Here is a 17,061-nt window from a genome sequence, read left to right as displayed (position 1 = left end):
ATGTGCACACAAATATGCCATCCTTTCATTCTTTGACCTGCCTGGATAAACAGAGGTAGGAGCACAATTTTAAATCATCTACATTGTTGAGATTCATATTAAGATCTTGAATGCAGAAGAACCCATTGCAGTTCTGAGATAAATTCTAAGACTGGATTTCTGATTTTTGCCTTCTTTCCCTGCTCATTTCCATCCTCTCTTCTCCCCCCAAACCTCCAAAGAGCTGACAACCATTCCTGTAATGTCTCTGTCTGCAAGGTGGTCATTTCACACTAGGCCACTCCGCTCTTATCTCTCTATTTCCATCAGTGAGGAATCAAGACTGGGTTTGTTAGACTGACACCTGATAAAAGCCAAGCTTTTTAGGTGATGGGGGAGGGCTCTGTGCCGTCAGTGGTGCTATCTGATTCCCCTCTACCATCCGTTCTCTCCCATGCTGTTACCTTACTGTGCCCTGGGAGCTACTTATGCAAACAGGGACAAAGAAGGATCTTATTTGTTTGCTACCAGCACTGAAATGGCTCTGACAGGTCTAGGCACTACAGCAGTCTGTGTTCAAGATGCGGTACAGTGCAGTGCAGCTCTCTTGAAGAGCGACTGTAATGTCAGACTCTGATATCACTGAAACTCAGAGTAAAGCTCTCCATCTCTTGCAGATCTGAGGAGATGCTGTGAAAGAGATATAGGATAAGAAAATAATCTGGGGAATGCAAGCAATGCCCCACCCCACACTGCTAAGAGTGTGTGCGTGCTGGCTCTGCAGAAAGGAATACATCTGCCCTGTGAACTGTTCTCATTGTTACTGTGTAATGCTGCTGGAGCATGCCTGCAAAATCGTCATGAATGTTTACTAGCCTAGGCACAAACTCTACTTGCCTGCTTTTACCATGTTGCGTCTGAAAATCTAATGATACGTTAATTGCCCATCAGGTAAAATCACCTGTGCTTCAAACTAGGATGGTAAGTAGAAAGAAAAGGAGGCACCTTGTGGCACCTTAGAGACTAAAAAATTTATTTGAGCATAAGCTTTCGTGAGCTACAGCTCACTTCAGGTAAGTAGAGTTTTTCAAGACTGTACAATTAGAAACCATTGCAGCATGGGTAGTCAGCATGCATGCTGCTGTTGTATGGATACCAGAATTGTTGTTTTATGCCCCAGTCCCAGAAGAGTCCAGGAAACTAATCTGAAGAACTGAAAAGTACTTGAAGTATTGATTTACACTCCCCTCGGATAGTGGAAAAGAGCAGGAGATTATGCTCTACTTGCATGTAAAGACTTGTGAAAATAAATTGTTTGAACAAACTGATGCATAGTATGGTGGGAATTGTTCCCAGTGAAACTCTATTTGCAGCGCAGTAGAATGAAAAGTCCCAAATTCCTCACTATGTCACAGTTTTCCAATTTCAGTTCTGGTCATAGTGAATTGCTACTTAGAGTGAGACTGTTCAGGGGAAAGAAAATGATTTCCCCTGAGAGGGGGTCCTGCTGCGTGTATTTTGCAGGGCTTATCTGGGCTCCCTGCAAAGCTATTCAAGCTCCATAGCCCAGGATTTTGACTGTGACTTTCTCCTCCATTCTTATCCCACTCTATCCCAAATTGTTGTCCCATGCCTGCTGGGGTGGGAATAGGGAATGTATCAGAAATAGTATATGTGTGTTTGAGGATGGACCTAACGGAAGAGCAGATGGAAATATACTGTTAAATAGAAAGAAGGAAGCTGCAAGGTGGCCCAGTCAGGGATGATTTAAAGGAAAAATCCCCTGCTTTTTCCCTCCTTGGGGGTGGACTCTTATCACCATAACTGTTAGTAGGAACAGGCTGTTTTCCATGCCATGTGATTCTGTCACATGAGCACTAATCATTGTATTAGCATCCCAACCCTTTCCTGGTGGGGTACAGAGAAAGGATCTTACTGTTCTGTGTTCATGCCTTGACCCACTACTTTTTCAGCAGTGGCAGCACAATTAGCTCCTGGCTGTGCAGCTGCTGGGTATTGATGAATGGTTGTACTCAACTCTCCAGTGGTGACTGGGGCCTCCACCTGCCACAGTGTTCCCCCATCAGGAATGAAAACTGAGCAAGTGTCTCCTCAAGTATTTCTACTTCATATTTTATAGTACCAATTTTTCACAGGCTTTACGAGCTGTATGGGGTACATGCTACTTAGGTCAGATGTTCCTTGGCTTTTCCTCTACTGTCTGATCAGGATACCTTGGTCTGCAAAAAGTTTTTGCAGAGGGTCTAGAAGTAGAAGTGTGGCAATATTGCAGGGTTGACTGGCTCAGTCCAAGACCTCTGAAGGAAAGAGGGGAAGGAGATGACATTCCACACTCCATCATGCATCTATGATGCATCTTTAACAGTTTTCATGGCATAGATACGTGGTACTTTAGGGGTACAGACAGAGAAGGAGAAGCCCTCAAACAAGTCCCAAATGTCATCTTTATTAATAAGCACTATTTTAATTGTACAGGTATTTTGGGTGCTCCCTCCTCCTCAAAGGAAAGACAAATATTTTATATAACACTGAGCTCCTATGTAATACTTTCCTTTTTCAAAGAGCTTTACTGTAAGTAACTAATCAGTCCACCCAACACTCCTGTGAGGTAGGGAAGTGTTGTTATCTCCATTTGATTGATGTTGAAACTGAGCCATAAAGCTGTGAAGTGACTCTCCTCAAGGTTACACAGAGAGCCAGTAACAAAACTGGGAGGAGAACCCATGGCTCCCAATCCTGTTCTGTAACCACAGGTCAACCTCCCAAAACAAAGCTGCTCTGTTTCAATACAATAAATAAGACTGACAAAATTATAGGTCCTGAATCCTTTCCCATCCAAATAAGACCAAGTAACCCAGCTCCTGATACTGCACTGTCCACTTCAGGAGGAATTAAGTGTGCTTGGATGTGGTATGTAAGGAGAATGCTCTAGCACCCTATTAAATCTTTTTGAGGACAACAGCAAAAAGAAAAATACTATAATTACAGTCATTAACATTATATTAATGAGTGCAGTCTCTGCATGTACCTTAAACATACACTATAAGGGCTATTTATTCCAGCCCTAGGTGGAGCTCTTCCATCTCTAAGGCAATTACATTACGGCCACCTGTCACTTAATACTAGCTCTTTACTCTCTGCCATGTTAACGAGAATAGTGAAAAATACTGCAAGGCTGGATTGATGTCCAAGGGCTTAAACCTGAAAATCCTTACTCAGGCAAGTAGTTTCAACAAAGTAACAGGGAGTAAAGTTTATCTGAATGAACAAAGCTGATTACGCGCAGCCAGACACCAGGGCAGTTAGAAGAGCACAGCAGGGTGCGCCTGCGCATCAGAGAAGCTTTGAAAACCACTTTCATGGCTGACCAGGCTATGGTGTGACAGTTCTGTTTGTTTCTCCTTGATGAAAACCCGCCCCCTTGGTTCACTCTACTTCCCTGGAAGCCAACCGCCCTCCCCTCCCCCCTTTGATCACCGCTTGCAGAGGCAATAAAGTCATTGTTGTTTCAAATTCATGCATTCTTTATTAATTCATCACACAAATAAGGGGATAACTGTCACGGTAGCCCGGGAGGGGTGGGGGAGGAGGGAAGCACCGGGTGGGGTGGGGGAGGAGGGAAGGACAAGGCCACACCGCACTTCAAAACTTATTGAATGCCAGCCTTCAGTTGCTTGTGCAGTCCTCTGGGGTGGAGTGGTCGGGTGCCCGGAGGCCCCCCCCCCGCATTCTTGGGCATCTGGGTGAGGAGGCTATGGAACTTGGGGAGGAGGGTGGTTGATTACACAGGGGCTGCAGTGGCGGTCTGTGCCGATCCTGCACCTCAACCATATGGCAGAGCATATCAGTTTGATCCTCCAGTAGCCTCAGCATTGCATCCTGCCTCCTTTCATCATGCTGCCACCACCTCTCCTGTTGCTCCAGCCATCTGTCCTTGCATTCATTTTGTGCTTTCCTGGCTCTGCCTTGTCTGCCTCCATGCATTCTGCTGGGCTCTTTCAGTTTGGGTGGACTGCATGAGCTCAGAGAACATTTCATCGCGAGTGCGTTTTTTTTGCCTTTTTATCTGCACTAGCCTCTGGGACGGAGATGCTAGTCGCAGCGTTGAAACATCTGCAGCTGTGGGAGGAAAAAAAGGGAGATTAAAACTGAAAAACACATTGGCCATTTAAAAGGAGGGGCTTATGTTTTCGGGTTAACGTGCCGCACAAACCCAACTAACCCCCCTCACACCCAATTCTCTGGGATGATCGCCTCACTGCTCCCCCCACCGTGTGGCAACAGCAAGGATGATTTCTCATCAGCCACAGGCAAACAGCCCAGCAGGAACGGCCACCTTTGAATGTCCCCTGAATAAAATTCCCCTATTTCAACCAGGTGACCATGAATGATATCACTCTCCTGGGGATAACACAGAGAGATAAAGAACGGATGTTGCCTGAATACCAGCAAACACCGGGACCACACGCTGCCATGCTTTCTTATGCAATGATTCCAGACTACGTGCTACTGGTCTGCCGTGGTAAAGTGTCCTACCATGGAGGACACAATAAGGCTGCCCTCCCCAGAAACCTTCTGCAAAGGCTTTGGAAATACCTCCAGGACAGCTTCATTGAGATGTCCCTGGAGGATTTCCACCCCAACCCCAGACACATAAACAGACTTTTCCAGTAGCTGTACTGGCTGCCAATGCATCCCAAGTCTTCAAGGCAAAGTAATCATTAAACATGCTTGCTTTTAAACCGTGTATTATATTTACAAAGGTACACTCACCAGAGGTGCCTTCTCCGCCTTCAAGGTCCGGGAGCCCGGGTTGGGAGGCTATTGGATCCAGGGTGATAAACAGTTCCTGGCTGTCGGGTAGAATGGTTTCTCCGCTTGCCTGGTGTGTGCTATCTTCAACCTCCCCAAAATCCTCATCCCTGTTGTGTGAGACTCCCCCCTTGCAGGAGTCCATGTAGAGGGGTGGGGCAGTGGTAGGGGCACCCCCTAATTGCATGCAGCTCATCATAGAAGTGGCATGTCTGGGGCTCTGACCCCGAGCGGGCGTTTGCCTCTTGGGGTTTTTGGTAGGCTTGCCTAAGCTCCTTAAGTTTCACGCAGCACTGCTGCGGGTCTCTGTGATAGCCTCTGTCCTTCATGCCCTTGGAGATTTTTTTGGCAATTCGACCCGGTGATGTCGATTTCAGCACTAATCCCCTTGTCGCGGAGGAGTACAGAAATCGATTTTACGAGCCCATTAAGTTGACAAAAATGGCTTTGTTGTGTGGACGGGTGCAGGGTTAAATCGATCTAACACTGCTAAATTTGACCTAAACTCGTAGTGTAGACCAGGGCTCAGACAGAGAAGAGGGAAGGGACAAGTCATATCAACAGGTGACAAGTTTTCTCCCTGACAGATGGTTTTGACATTGTGTTTGGTGTTACAGTGAGACATCCATTTAGCATTTTGTCTCAGCATGTTTGGATGTTTTGAATATTCTTTTGTCCCCCTGCAGGCTTTCCTAAAAGAATCTTGAGCTTCTGGTTTCTTTAATCTCCTTTGTTGTCTTTAAAGAAAAAGTCAAAGATGTCTCTGTAAGTGTCAGTTTTCTGAAACATACTAGGGAATGTAATTAAAGGAGAATTCTAAAATTTCAGAATCATTATACCAAAGACATAATATTCATCAACTGCCCCTCCTCCGACAAACAAACACACTTATTCCTCAGAAGTAGCACATCCCTGTGAAGTGACACGAGTTTTGTGGAACTGAAACAGCAATGGGAAAAGCAGTTGGTTTTCAAGGCTTCAATATGTATATCTGGGTGTGTAAAAGAGGGAATAGAAATATAGTTGTGTTAAATTAGGGTGTGATCCTCCTCACCCCAATAGTTCCACTGAAGTTAGGACTGCAGGATTGGGCCTCTAGCTTGTTTCCCCTCCCCCAAGGCAGATAAAGTCTGGCCTTTATAGACAAAAAGACAAGCTGTGTGCATGCATGCGTATCCCCTCCTTTCCACAGTCCCTGTAAGTGTGTTTCTCTCATGTTCTCCCCCAGCACTGGAAGGAGATCACCCTGCAGGTAAATTTGGGGAGGAGGGGAGTTTCCCTCTTTTTTTTCGGACTGAAGAATCACATAGAAGCTACTACTGGATATTTCTTGAGCAAGGAGGAGTAATAAAAACAAGCTAATGAGATACATGCATTGCTGGATTGGCACATCCATATTAAATGCCAATAGCATCTTCTGTTATAAATTCAGCATTTCCAGGTAATGAGGGAGACAACAGAGTAGCAACCTCAGGAACTGTGAGGAGTGCAGTTCTCTCTCTATGCACAGATCCCATACCTCATCTGCCTATTGACAAAAACCAAGTTGATTTGAAACAAAAGTTACATTTACCACGCCAGATTTTTAAATAAATATCTAAACATATCCAAACCCAGCATTCACTATCAACTTCTTTTGACTGAGGAAGCTCATGAGCTCACAGGACTGAGTCCTAGATCTATCCATGACCCCACTCAAATATTGTCACCTCTGGGAAAGGTGGCAACCAACCAATTACATGGCACTCTACAAGCAGAATGAGAGAGATGGAAATGTGGCTAGGGAAACCCAGGAAAACCTCTTACACTTAAAAAAAACAAAATTAGACCGTGGAACTCATTGTCACAGGATGTCATTAAGACCAAGACTTTAGAAAGATTCAAAAAGGACTGGACATTTATATGGTTAATGCTAACAAAAATTTTGGACAGAATATAAAACCTCATGCTTCTGGGTTTAAACCAGTTTTAGGGATTTGGATGAGATTTTCATGGGAGAGGGGCAGATTATCCCACATCTGCCTACTGTGGAGTTTCTTGCATCTTCTTCTGAAGCATGTGGGTGCTGGCTAGTCAGAGATAGGATGCTGAACTAGACGGACCATAGGTCTAATCTCATATGCCAATTCTGATGTTCCTAGGCATCTCAGCCCTAAATTATTAAACAGGCTCTATTACTCTCAGGGCTCACAAACTGCAACATGTCAGAAAAAGATATGCATAAATTAGACTCAGACACACCCTCCCTCCTGAAAATGGATGTCACCTTCAAACTTCTGATGTGTAGGCTCTGGTCCCAGGGTTCACCCTATTCACTACTAAAAGACTCCCTGAGATTTCCCCATTCCACTGAGTCTACCCCCATTTTCTTAGAGACTGATCGTACACTGTAAGAGCTTCCCAGTCTACCTGATCCTACCAAGGCCATTCCCTCCATACAGACTCCCAACTACTGCAGCTAACATTTCCCAAAACAGCTTTCCAGTTGGAAGGAGGGATTTCCAACAAGTAGTCAGACTTTCACTGCCAGCAGAACTCAAGTGAACTAAGAGAAACAAACCAGATGTGTGACGGGTCAGAATTCTGCCCAGTTTTGTTCTGTTTCCACCATTTAGGGTTCGAATCAGGTACAAGACTCTCTCTGCTCCTTCCTAATACGTTGTTTACTCCGATTACATATAAAGGCGGAAGAGCTGAGAGGAGATCAGCCCGTAGGAACATCCCGCCGCAAAGGCAGTTGCACCGGGCAGGTAAGGTGGTTCCTTGCAGACGGAGAGGAGAACCGCGCCCCCAAAGCAGCCGTGCTGGGCGGAGTCCCTTATGCGGTGGGCGTGGCTTCTCGGGCTCATACTGTCCCCCTGAGCTGCGAAGAAGGGGGCCGGGTGCAGGCTCGACCCTACTTCTACTCCCTAGGCAGTTTTCTTGCACTGCAAGGGAAATGTAATAGCTCAGAATGAGCAGTCTCGAATCCTGCACCCACCTGGAATAAATAGGTCACACGCACCCAGAAAGCACCATGTCCCAGCACTGAGGGGGAGTGACTAGCTCAGACGCTCCCCCACCCCCCAGGAAGGCTCCATGTCCAGCACTGAGGGGGAGTGACTAGCTCAGACGCTCCCCCACCCCCCGGGAAGGCTCCATGTCCAGCACTGAGGGGAGTGACTAGCTCAGACTCCCCCCCCGCCGGGAAGGCTCCATGTCCCAGCACTGAGGGGAATGACTAGCTCAGACGCTCCCCCACCCCCCCAGGAAGGCTCCATGTCCAGCACTGAGGGGAGTGACTAGCTCAGACTCTCCCCGCCCCCCGGGAAAGCTCCATGTCCCAGCACTGAGGGGAGTGACTAGCTCAGACGCTCCCCCACCCCCCAGGAAGGCTCCATGTCCCAGCACTGAGGGGGAGTGACTAGCTCAGACGCTCCCCCACCCCTCAGGAAGGCTCCATGTCCAGCACTGAGGGGAGTGACTAGCTCAGACTCCCCCCCGCCGGGAAGGCTCCATGTCCAGCACTGAGGGGAGTGACTAGCTCAGACGCTCCCCCACCCCCCAGGAAGGCTCCATGTCCCAGCACTGAGCGGAGTGACTAGCTCAGACTCCCCCCCTCGGGAAGGCTCCATGTCCCAGCACTGAGCGGAGTGACTAGCTCACTCTCCCCCCCGGATGGCTCCTGTCCCCAGTTCTCGAGCGGGGAATAAATAGGCAACACGACCTCACCCCCAGGGAAAGTGAACCGGTCGCACTCCCGGCAGAAGGCTCTACCTCTCCGCCCTGGAGGACCCCAGGGAACAGAGTGCGGGCAGGCCCACCGCCCAACCGCGTCAGGCTCCCTAATGCTTCTGCGCCAGTGGGCTGGCGGCGGCGGCACGTGAGCGTGTTGTGGGCATGTGACCCGCGCGACCGGAGGCTCCGCCCCCCCCCCCTGTGCGCGAGCGGAGTCTGAGCGGCCTCGCCTTGGAGCTGGGTACGCGGAGTTTCCCCTTCTCTTTCTCCCAGCCCGGACGCCGTCGCCGCTGCTCGGTCATGAGGCCTGCCCGTCGTCGGCGCCCGAGCACGGCCCTGTGGCGCGGCTACTGAGCAGCCCCCCCACCGGGCGGGGACCCCTTCTCTCCCCTCCCTGCTTACAGTCGCCGCCATGTTGGGCCGGGAGCCGCAGCGGGGCCGCCACTGAGCCCCGGAGCAAGTGAGGAGGAGGAGCCGGGGCTTAGCCAGCGCCGCGCAGCTCGGCCGCCCAGCAGCAGCCATGGCGGAGCAGACCTACTCCTGGTGAGCAGCTGGGCCAGGCCGGCGGAGGAGGCCCCGGGCGGCGGAGCAGGGGGAGGGTCGGCGGGGACTCCTACGGACCCGGGGATAGGCCGGGCGCAGGGCTGTGTGGTGGGCGCGGGGATGTATGAGAGGAGGCGGCCCGCGGGGACGGGCTTGTGACAGGGTGCGGGGGAGCAGGTGTCGTCCTTGGGGACGGGTGGGTAAGGAGCCGGGGCTGCATCTCTCCTCTGGGATGGAGCGGCGGCTCGGAGGCTGGGCTGGAAGGCCCCATCCCTCCCCGAAGGGAGTGTGTCAGAGCCCACAGAGGAGGCAGTGGGGAGCTCTGGGCGCGAGGTCTGTGGTGTCGGGTAAATCTGTAACTGCGGAACTGGGCGCTTATTCTGCACGGGCGTTTATAGAAATGAGTGACCGGAGATACTCCCTTGAACGGCTGCAAATGTAAGTAGGCCTCTCTATAAACACTGAGTGCTGCTCTCTCAGCCGCTTCTGTAGCAGCAAGAAGTCCTTTTAGGGTACTTGGGCACGTTCGTGGCTATAGGTGTGACACTAAACTCCTCTTAGACCCAGAGTAAGGAGGGAACCATCCTTCCTGCAGTTAAAAGGTAGTGGGTATTAATTCTCCCTAACTTTAGCTCCAGATCCATTACTAGATCAGAATAGCTCTCTTGATAAGACTGGCAGAGTTTTTTTTCACGTACTGATAATACTGTAAAAAGAACAGGAGTACTTGTGGCACCTTAGAGACTAACAAATTTATTTGAGCCTAAGCTTTCATGAGCTACAGCTCACTTCATCGGTTTCTTTTTGTGGATACAGACTAACACGGCTGCTACTCTGAAACCTGATAATATTGTCTTCAGGAAATAAAAGAACAGGGTGTAGAAGCCAGTTTCTGTGGGAAGAAGTGAAACAGAGCAACAGAGAATAGGAGGCATTGTGTGTCTGTCCTGATCTTCTGTCAGGCCTAGTTGGGATTCAAGATTTGATGACTTCCATAGCTTGCTTTTGATGATTTAAAGGATTTAAAAAGGAAAATATTTCAGATAGTCTAATTGTGCAAAGGTGCCAAAGGAACAGCTGAATTGCTTGGAAGAATATTGCAGTACTTGCGTTGTAGTGCTTTACTCTTTCATATTTTTAAGCGATTTTGTTGTTGTAAAGCAAGAGTTCTTACGTTTTTTGAAAGTTTTATGAGATTATTATTAAAAGAAGAAAAACTTGAGCTTTTGACTTTAGGGTGTACCATATGCGGAGGAGGCATTGCATTTATTCAGTTGAGCCAATGAGGAACCTTTCCACTCTAAATGCTTCTGAAAATCTTTATCACTACCTTTGATTCCCTTTCTCTTTTAAATAGGTGTGGTGTTATTGTTACATGTTCTGTTTTTAGAACAATACTAAAGATAACCGCTGAAAGCACTTTAGTTTTTATTCCGGAGGAGATTACTATTTCTGTAGTCTACATATGTTAAGCAAGTGAAGTGGAAGATAGGAGTTAGTTGGGATTTTAACCACTTGATACATTAATAGAACTGTGGCTCTTTCTTGCTATAGCAGTATAATGCATGAGTCTCAGAACAGACTGAGTATTTTGCTTTTACTTATCTATTGATATAATCTACTGTATCTGGTGTTTACACTTTATATGTAGGGCTTTAATCAACATAGCATGGGAAATGTAGTGAGAAGAATGGCAAAGACCTAGTTTGGAATTGAACAATTCTATTATAGCTTTTGCACTCTTCTCTGCCTACAAAACGTTTAATTACTCATCACGGCTGTCAACAATCTCTGGATTTCTTTATATAAGTATGGTAATACAGTTCTGTACACAATCTTCTAATGGTACTAGTAGTATGTTTATTGTAAAGTAGAAAACTAGTGTTTCTTGGGAAAGCTGTTGAATACGTGGTGCTGCTGTGGTCTTTCGCAGTAGGTGGTTCATTTCCCCTCCATGTGCTAGATCTAAGCCTCCTTTTGTGCTTTAATGGGCAGCTTTATCAAAGTGAATGGCTTTTCTGTCCCATAGGATAATACCATTTCTAGTATGTTGGGTATCCTGCCTTGACAGCAGCCAACCCCAAACACCTTCCCTACTGGATGGCTGTAGGTGTAAGGTTGTAGGATTTTTCTGACACCTACGGGGCTTATCTTCTGTCCTGAAGCATAATATTTGATCATCTCATCTTACCATGCATAACTATCAATGTTAATCATAGAAAGAAAAGGAGTACTAGTGTCATCTTAGAGACTAACCAATTTATTTGAGCATAAGCTTTCGTGAGCTACAGCTCGCTTCATCGAATGCATTCAGTGGAAAATGCATCCGATGAAGCGAGCTGTAGCTCACGAAAGCTTATGCTCAAATAAATTGGTTAGTCTCTAAGGTGCCACTAGTACTCCTTTTCTTTTTGCGAATACAGACTAACACGGCTGCTACTCTGAAAGTTAATCATAGAGTCACTTAACTTTGTAATACTAGGTGTACTAGCCTCAAAATGAGTGACAAGAATTCATTTTCTGGTATGACTATGAATACTGTTTTCCTGGGAATGCCTAATCTTGATATGCAATGTGGAACAAGTGGCAGAAGGAAATGTTATTTTAAAAAGTGTTGAATGAAAATGCTTGCTAATGGTGAGTGGGGAGACTTTTTCTGTCAAGTTCCTGCAGGAGTCAAATGAAGTTCATAAGAATGTAGTTTGTTTCAGTGCTACTGCTTAAAGTTCTGACCAACAGTGAAACTGAACTGATGCATTTACCATTGAATTATTCTGGAAACTCATGAGCATCAGAGTTATGAGCTTACTCCTCCTTTGGTGGAAGGTGACAGCAGAAGTATTGCAAAGGGGGTGAGTAGAGGCAGAGTGGGAATCTCCCCAACCTATCTTCCAAGCCAGGAAGTGGGTATGTGTTGAGAATGTCTCATCAATCAGAAAGGAGTTTTCTCTCTTTAGGAGCACCAATGGGAGGGAGGGGGAAGTGGCTGTCCATCATAGTAACTGCAGGGGTGTCTGTGGCAGAGGTTAATAGGTGGTGAAGATTCAAACTTCAGACATACAAAAGTTGACACCAATACAAAAGAAGGGGATGAAGGCAGCAGGATCTGTGGATGGTAACTTTGTGGGAAAAGCCCAGCCCCTCCTTGTTTCCTAGCAGCTTGTGGTGCAAAGAGTACGCTGTTCTCTCTAGGGTGCTTCCATTGGAACCTACTTGGAAGGGAAAGTAGCATGCATCTCTTTATTTGTCTCTGATTAGCAGGTGTCTAAATTTTCAAGTCCTGATGTAAGTCCCCCTTTTTCTTACCCATTCTGGAAATGGGTCTCTTTGTCTGTTCGTTTTTTGTTTTCTGAAGCCATAAAAGGTTCTCCAAAACTTGGTTTTACAGAAGACAAGGAGAATGAGGATTCCACCTAACACAACAGATGTATATTTCCTTTATAACTTCAATCTCACCCTCTGCCAATACTATGGCTAAGTGTAACATAGAACATTGTGTGTCTGAATATTTTCCATGTGAGTGTTGAGTCAGGGAGGATGAAGGATCAGAGTGAAAAAGCAGATTGTGTACTCAGTCAGTAGCCTTTTAATTCTGATTTGGTCACTTATAAAGTTCAGGATGAAGATTCAGGCAGTGGAATGGTCCCTATATTTGGCATCAAACTCTTGGGTTATGAAGAAGTAGTATTAGGAGGAGGCTTCTCAGCCCAGTACAGAAGAGATGGAAATTAATTTATTACTATTTATTTAGGAATTAACAGGTTCATTAATCCTTACCATGTAAATGGCCAGAAAGGCGCGGAGGCAGTGCACGGTAGCATGGCTCGACCTGGCTAACGCCTTCGGGTCCATGCCCAACCACCACATCTTTGCCACGGTCCAGGAGTTTGGGATGCCAGAGAACTTCCTCCGTATGATCTGAGAGTTGTACGAGGGATGCAGCACCACCATTCGCTCGGTCGAAGGGGAGACCGCCGAGATCCCGATCCGGGGGGGAGTTAAGTAGGGCTGTCCCCTCAGCCCCATCATCTTTAACCTCGCCATAGAGCCGTTGCTGCGAGCGATCTCCAATGGCGCAGTTGGCTTCAACCTCCACGGTGAGAGGGTGAGCGTCCCGGCTTACGCGGAGGACCTGGTCCTGACCGCGGACGACCCAGAGAAGCTCCAACGTATGCTAGATGCCAGCAGTAGAGCTGCCGATTGGATGGGGCTCCGCTTCAATGCAAAGAAGTGCGCATCTCTCCACATCGACGGCAGCAAAAGGGACTCGGTGCAGACGACAGGGTTCCAGATCCAGGGCGAGCCCATCATCCCCCTGGCAGAGGGGCAGGTGTACCGGCACCTCAGCACGCCGACGGGTTTCCAAGTCCGGCAGACGCCCGAGGACACCATCCAGGAGATCTTGCAGGATGCTGCCAAGATGGACGCCTCCCTGCTAGCACCGTGGCAGAAAATAAACGCCCTGAACACCTTCCTGATCCCCCGCATCTCGTTCGTCCTAAGGGGATCCACTGTGGCAAAGGTACCCCTCAACAAGGCAGACAAGATCGTCCGGCAGCTGGTGAAGAAGTGGCTGTTCCTTCCCCAGAGAGCCAGCAGCGAGCTGGTCTATATTGCCCACAGGCATGGCGGTGCCAGTGTCCCCCGCATGGGTGACCTGTGTGACATCGTGGTGATCACCCACGCCTTCCGCCTGCTGACGTGTCCCGACGCCATGGTAAGGAACATCGCAGCAAACGCCCTCCATGACGCAACAAAGAAGCAGATTGGCAGAGCCCCCTCCAACCAAGACACGGCCAGCTTCCTGAGCGGTTCCCTGGATGGCGAATTCGGACGGGATGGGCGCGACATCACTTCACTGTGGTCCCGCGCTCGCAATGCTACGCGTCGCCTGGGGAAGTGCATCGGCTGCCGCTGGGAGTGGTGTGAGGAGCGCCGGGAGCTGGGAGTCCTGGTGCTGCAGATCAGGTCCGACGACAACACCATCGTCACTCCGAGCGCCAGGGGAATGCTGGAGAGGACCCTGAAGGCGGCCATCCACTCGCTGTACATGGAAGCCCTGAGCGTAAACCGGACCAGGGTAAAGCCTTTGAACTGACCAGCAAGTGGGACGCCAGCAACCACTTCCTTGCCGGGGGTGGCTTCACCTGCTTAGGCGACTGGCGGTTCATCCACCGCGCCCGGCTCAACTGCGTCCCGCTCAACGGAGCCGTCCGCCACGGGAACCGAGACAAGCGTTGCAGGAAGTGCGGCTACGCCAACGAGACCCTGCCCCACGTCCTGTGCAGCTGCAAGCCGCACTCCAGAGCCTGGCAGCTGCGCCACAATGCCATCCAGAACCGCCTAGTGAAAGCCATCACACCGCGCCTGGGGGAGGTCGCCGTGAACTGCGCCATCCCCGGTACTGACAGCCATTTGCGACCTGATGTGGTAGTCACCGACGAGGCCCAGAAAAAGATCATCCTCGTCGACGTCACAGTCTCCTTTGAGAACAGGACCCCGGCCTTCAGCGAATCCCAAGTTCGTAAGCTGGAAAAATATGCCCCCCTGGCCGACACCCTGAGAGCGAAGGGCTACGAGGTGCAGATGGACGCCCTGGTCGTCGGAGCCCTGGGTGCTTGGGACCCCTGCAACAAGCGTGTGCTTCGGACCTGTGGGATCGGTCGACGCTACGCACGGCTCATGCGGTGCCTCATGGTCTCGGACGCCATCCGATGGTCCAGGGACATCTACATCGAACACATCACCGGCCACCGACAGTACCAGGAGGTGTGAGCCGGTACGACATCGTGCATCAACTATGGGAAAGGGACTGAGAGACTTTTTTCCATTGGACCATATGAACTGGAACCATAAACTCACTGAACATTAAATCCCACCAAATGAGGGTAGATCCATCCTCATCATCATATCCGCTCATTATACTCCACATCTGAATATAGCCATTATATGGACAACATACCCCCCATAGCTCAATGTCTGTACTTTGACCTGTTAAACTTATACCCCCAATCGGGGAGATTGCAGATTATGTATTCCTTACGCCACCCGCTCCTAAACCGAATTTCTCACCCCTTGATTATCCGTACCTTATTCTCTGATAACCAGAAACTTCTATGCCTAAACTCTGTACCATTTTCTTTTTACTTGAACATTATCTTAATAAAATTATTAAATTTATTTAGGAATTAACAGGTTAATCCTTACCATGTAAATATTGTAACCAAAACAACGATTACAAAACAGCCATTACAACAGCGAGATTTTGTTTAAGGAGACTTTATACAGAGGTATAGTCATGAAAGCTTTCTATTTAACGGGGTGTTCACGTTATGGGGTCAGCGTCATGACAGTACCCATGATGTCGTTTTTAGTGGTTTTATTAAATTGAGTGAAATCTCTGATTACACAAATTAGCAGACCAGGTGTATCTATCAAATGTTAATATTAAAAGAAATGGGACAGGTATGCTTATATGGAAATTCAGTTTTGTGAACTGTCAAATCAGTCAGCAAGCAAGGTGCTCTCAAATAAGCATAAACACACAATGCTATCCTTGTCCCATGGTGATTTCTAATCAGCTGTGTGTTTACAGTGTATTTAGATTCAAAATTTTGTGGTCTTGTCTTCACTTCATAGGTAACTTGAGTTAACTCAGTGTTGCCCCTAGCTCAGGTCCAGCCCCCCCCCCCCCCCCCCAAAAAAAAAAAGGTGTTTAGCTCAAGTTTGGTGTGATGCTTTTAACTCAAATAGGCTGGCCCATCATTAATCTATAGGCTATAGATTAAGGGCTTGGCTACATTTGCGAGTTACAGCGCAATAAAGGAGCACCGGGCCCACTAGCTCACTACCCGTCCACACTGGCAAGGCACCTAGAGCGCTCTGACTCCGCGGCTACAGCGCTGCTGGTACTCCACCTCGGCGAGTAGAATAATGTTTGCTTGCCCCCCCCCCACGCTGGAGCGCCGCGGCGCCAGTGTAGACAAAGTGCTGCATTACTGCGCTCTGATCTGCCTCCGGAAACGTCGCATAATCCCCTTAAGTTAAGTGGCCACTCTTCTCATTGTTTTGAACTTGCTGTAGGAATGCAGATATGCTGTTTGAAAGCTCCGTTTCTGACAGCCAGCTGCTTATCTGCTCCAAGACAAAGCAACCATTACTATGGAATGCTGTGTGTGAGAGGGAGGGGCGGGGGGGAAGAGGAGTCTGCTGTTGTCTGAACTTACGAGGCAGCATGCTGACATGCTCTCAGCCCCCCCAAAACCCACTCTCTTCCCCCCACATACACACAACACACTCCCTGTCACACTCCACCTCCACTCCCCCTTTGAAAAGCATGTTGCTGTCACTTGCATGCTGGGATAGCTGCCCATAATGCACTGCTCCCAATGCCGCTGCAAGTGCTGCAAATGTGGCCATGCCAGTGCACTTGAAGCTGTCAGTGTGGAAAGACTGCAGCACTTTCCCTACTGCACTCTACGAAGGCTGGTTTAACTCAAAGCGCTCTACATCTGCAAGTGTAGCCATGCCCTAAGTTAGCACAGTTCCTCAGCTGCAAAGAAAATCACTCTTTGCAGCTCAAGTGTCGTTTTGTAGCATGGCTGCTCTCACTTCAGCTAGGCTAACTTGAGTGAGCTCTGCAGTGAGGACACTTTGGGGGTGTGAGGCTGATTACAATAAATGAAAATTTAAAAATTACCTTCTTATTATACTAACTTTTTTAGGAGAGGAATCACAAAACATACAGGGCTAAATTCTACCCCTAATTAGTTATATCACCTGAAGACTTCAGTAGGAGTTGTGCTCATATATGAAGATAGAATTTAACTTTTAAATTTGTCAAGAACTGAAATCTACAGCCAAATTTCACTGTTAACCATTGTAAATCTGTATTATCTGGTGTCAGTGAAGTTGACCTATAGTAAATTTGGAATAACAAACATGAGTTATGGACCTATCTCCACCCTTATTGCATTGCTCATTGGTTGA

At 48.1% G+C, this 17,061-nt stretch overlaps 1 protein-coding gene and 1 long non-coding RNA gene across 2 annotated transcripts in view; one reads left to right on the top strand and one right to left on the bottom strand.

Moving 5' to 3' along the window:
- Positions 1-3,608: 3,608 nt before the first annotated feature.
- Positions 3,609-8,649, bottom strand: LOC141999278 (uncharacterized). Its single transcript, XR_012641989.1, has 4 exons — positions 8,524-8,649; positions 7,373-7,739; positions 4,774-5,549; positions 3,609-4,119 (listed from the first exon to the last, which is right to left on the bottom strand). It is a non-coding gene; the product is annotated as an uncharacterized LOC141999278 (long non-coding RNA).
- Positions 8,650-8,735: 86 nt separating this feature from the next.
- SPPL3 (signal peptide peptidase like 3) overlaps positions 8,736-17,061 on the top strand; it is a 145,839-nt gene continuing 137,513 nt past the window's right edge. The window contains exon 1 of the mRNA XM_074972395.1: positions 8,736-9,072. Within this exon, the coding sequence (XP_074828496.1) occupies positions 9,050-9,072 (23 nt within the window). The 5' untranslated portion in view covers positions 8,736-9,049. The remainder of the gene's footprint in view (positions 9,073-17,061) is intronic.

Source organism: Natator depressus, chromosome 15, assembly GCF_965152275.1.
Source record: "Natator depressus isolate rNatDep1 chromosome 15, rNatDep2.hap1, whole genome shotgun sequence".
Classification (NCBI taxonomy): Eukaryota; Metazoa; Chordata; order Testudines; family Cheloniidae; genus Natator; species Natator depressus.
The sequence above is the reverse complement of the archived record's forward strand: the minus strand, read 5'-3'. Positions and strand labels throughout refer to the sequence as shown.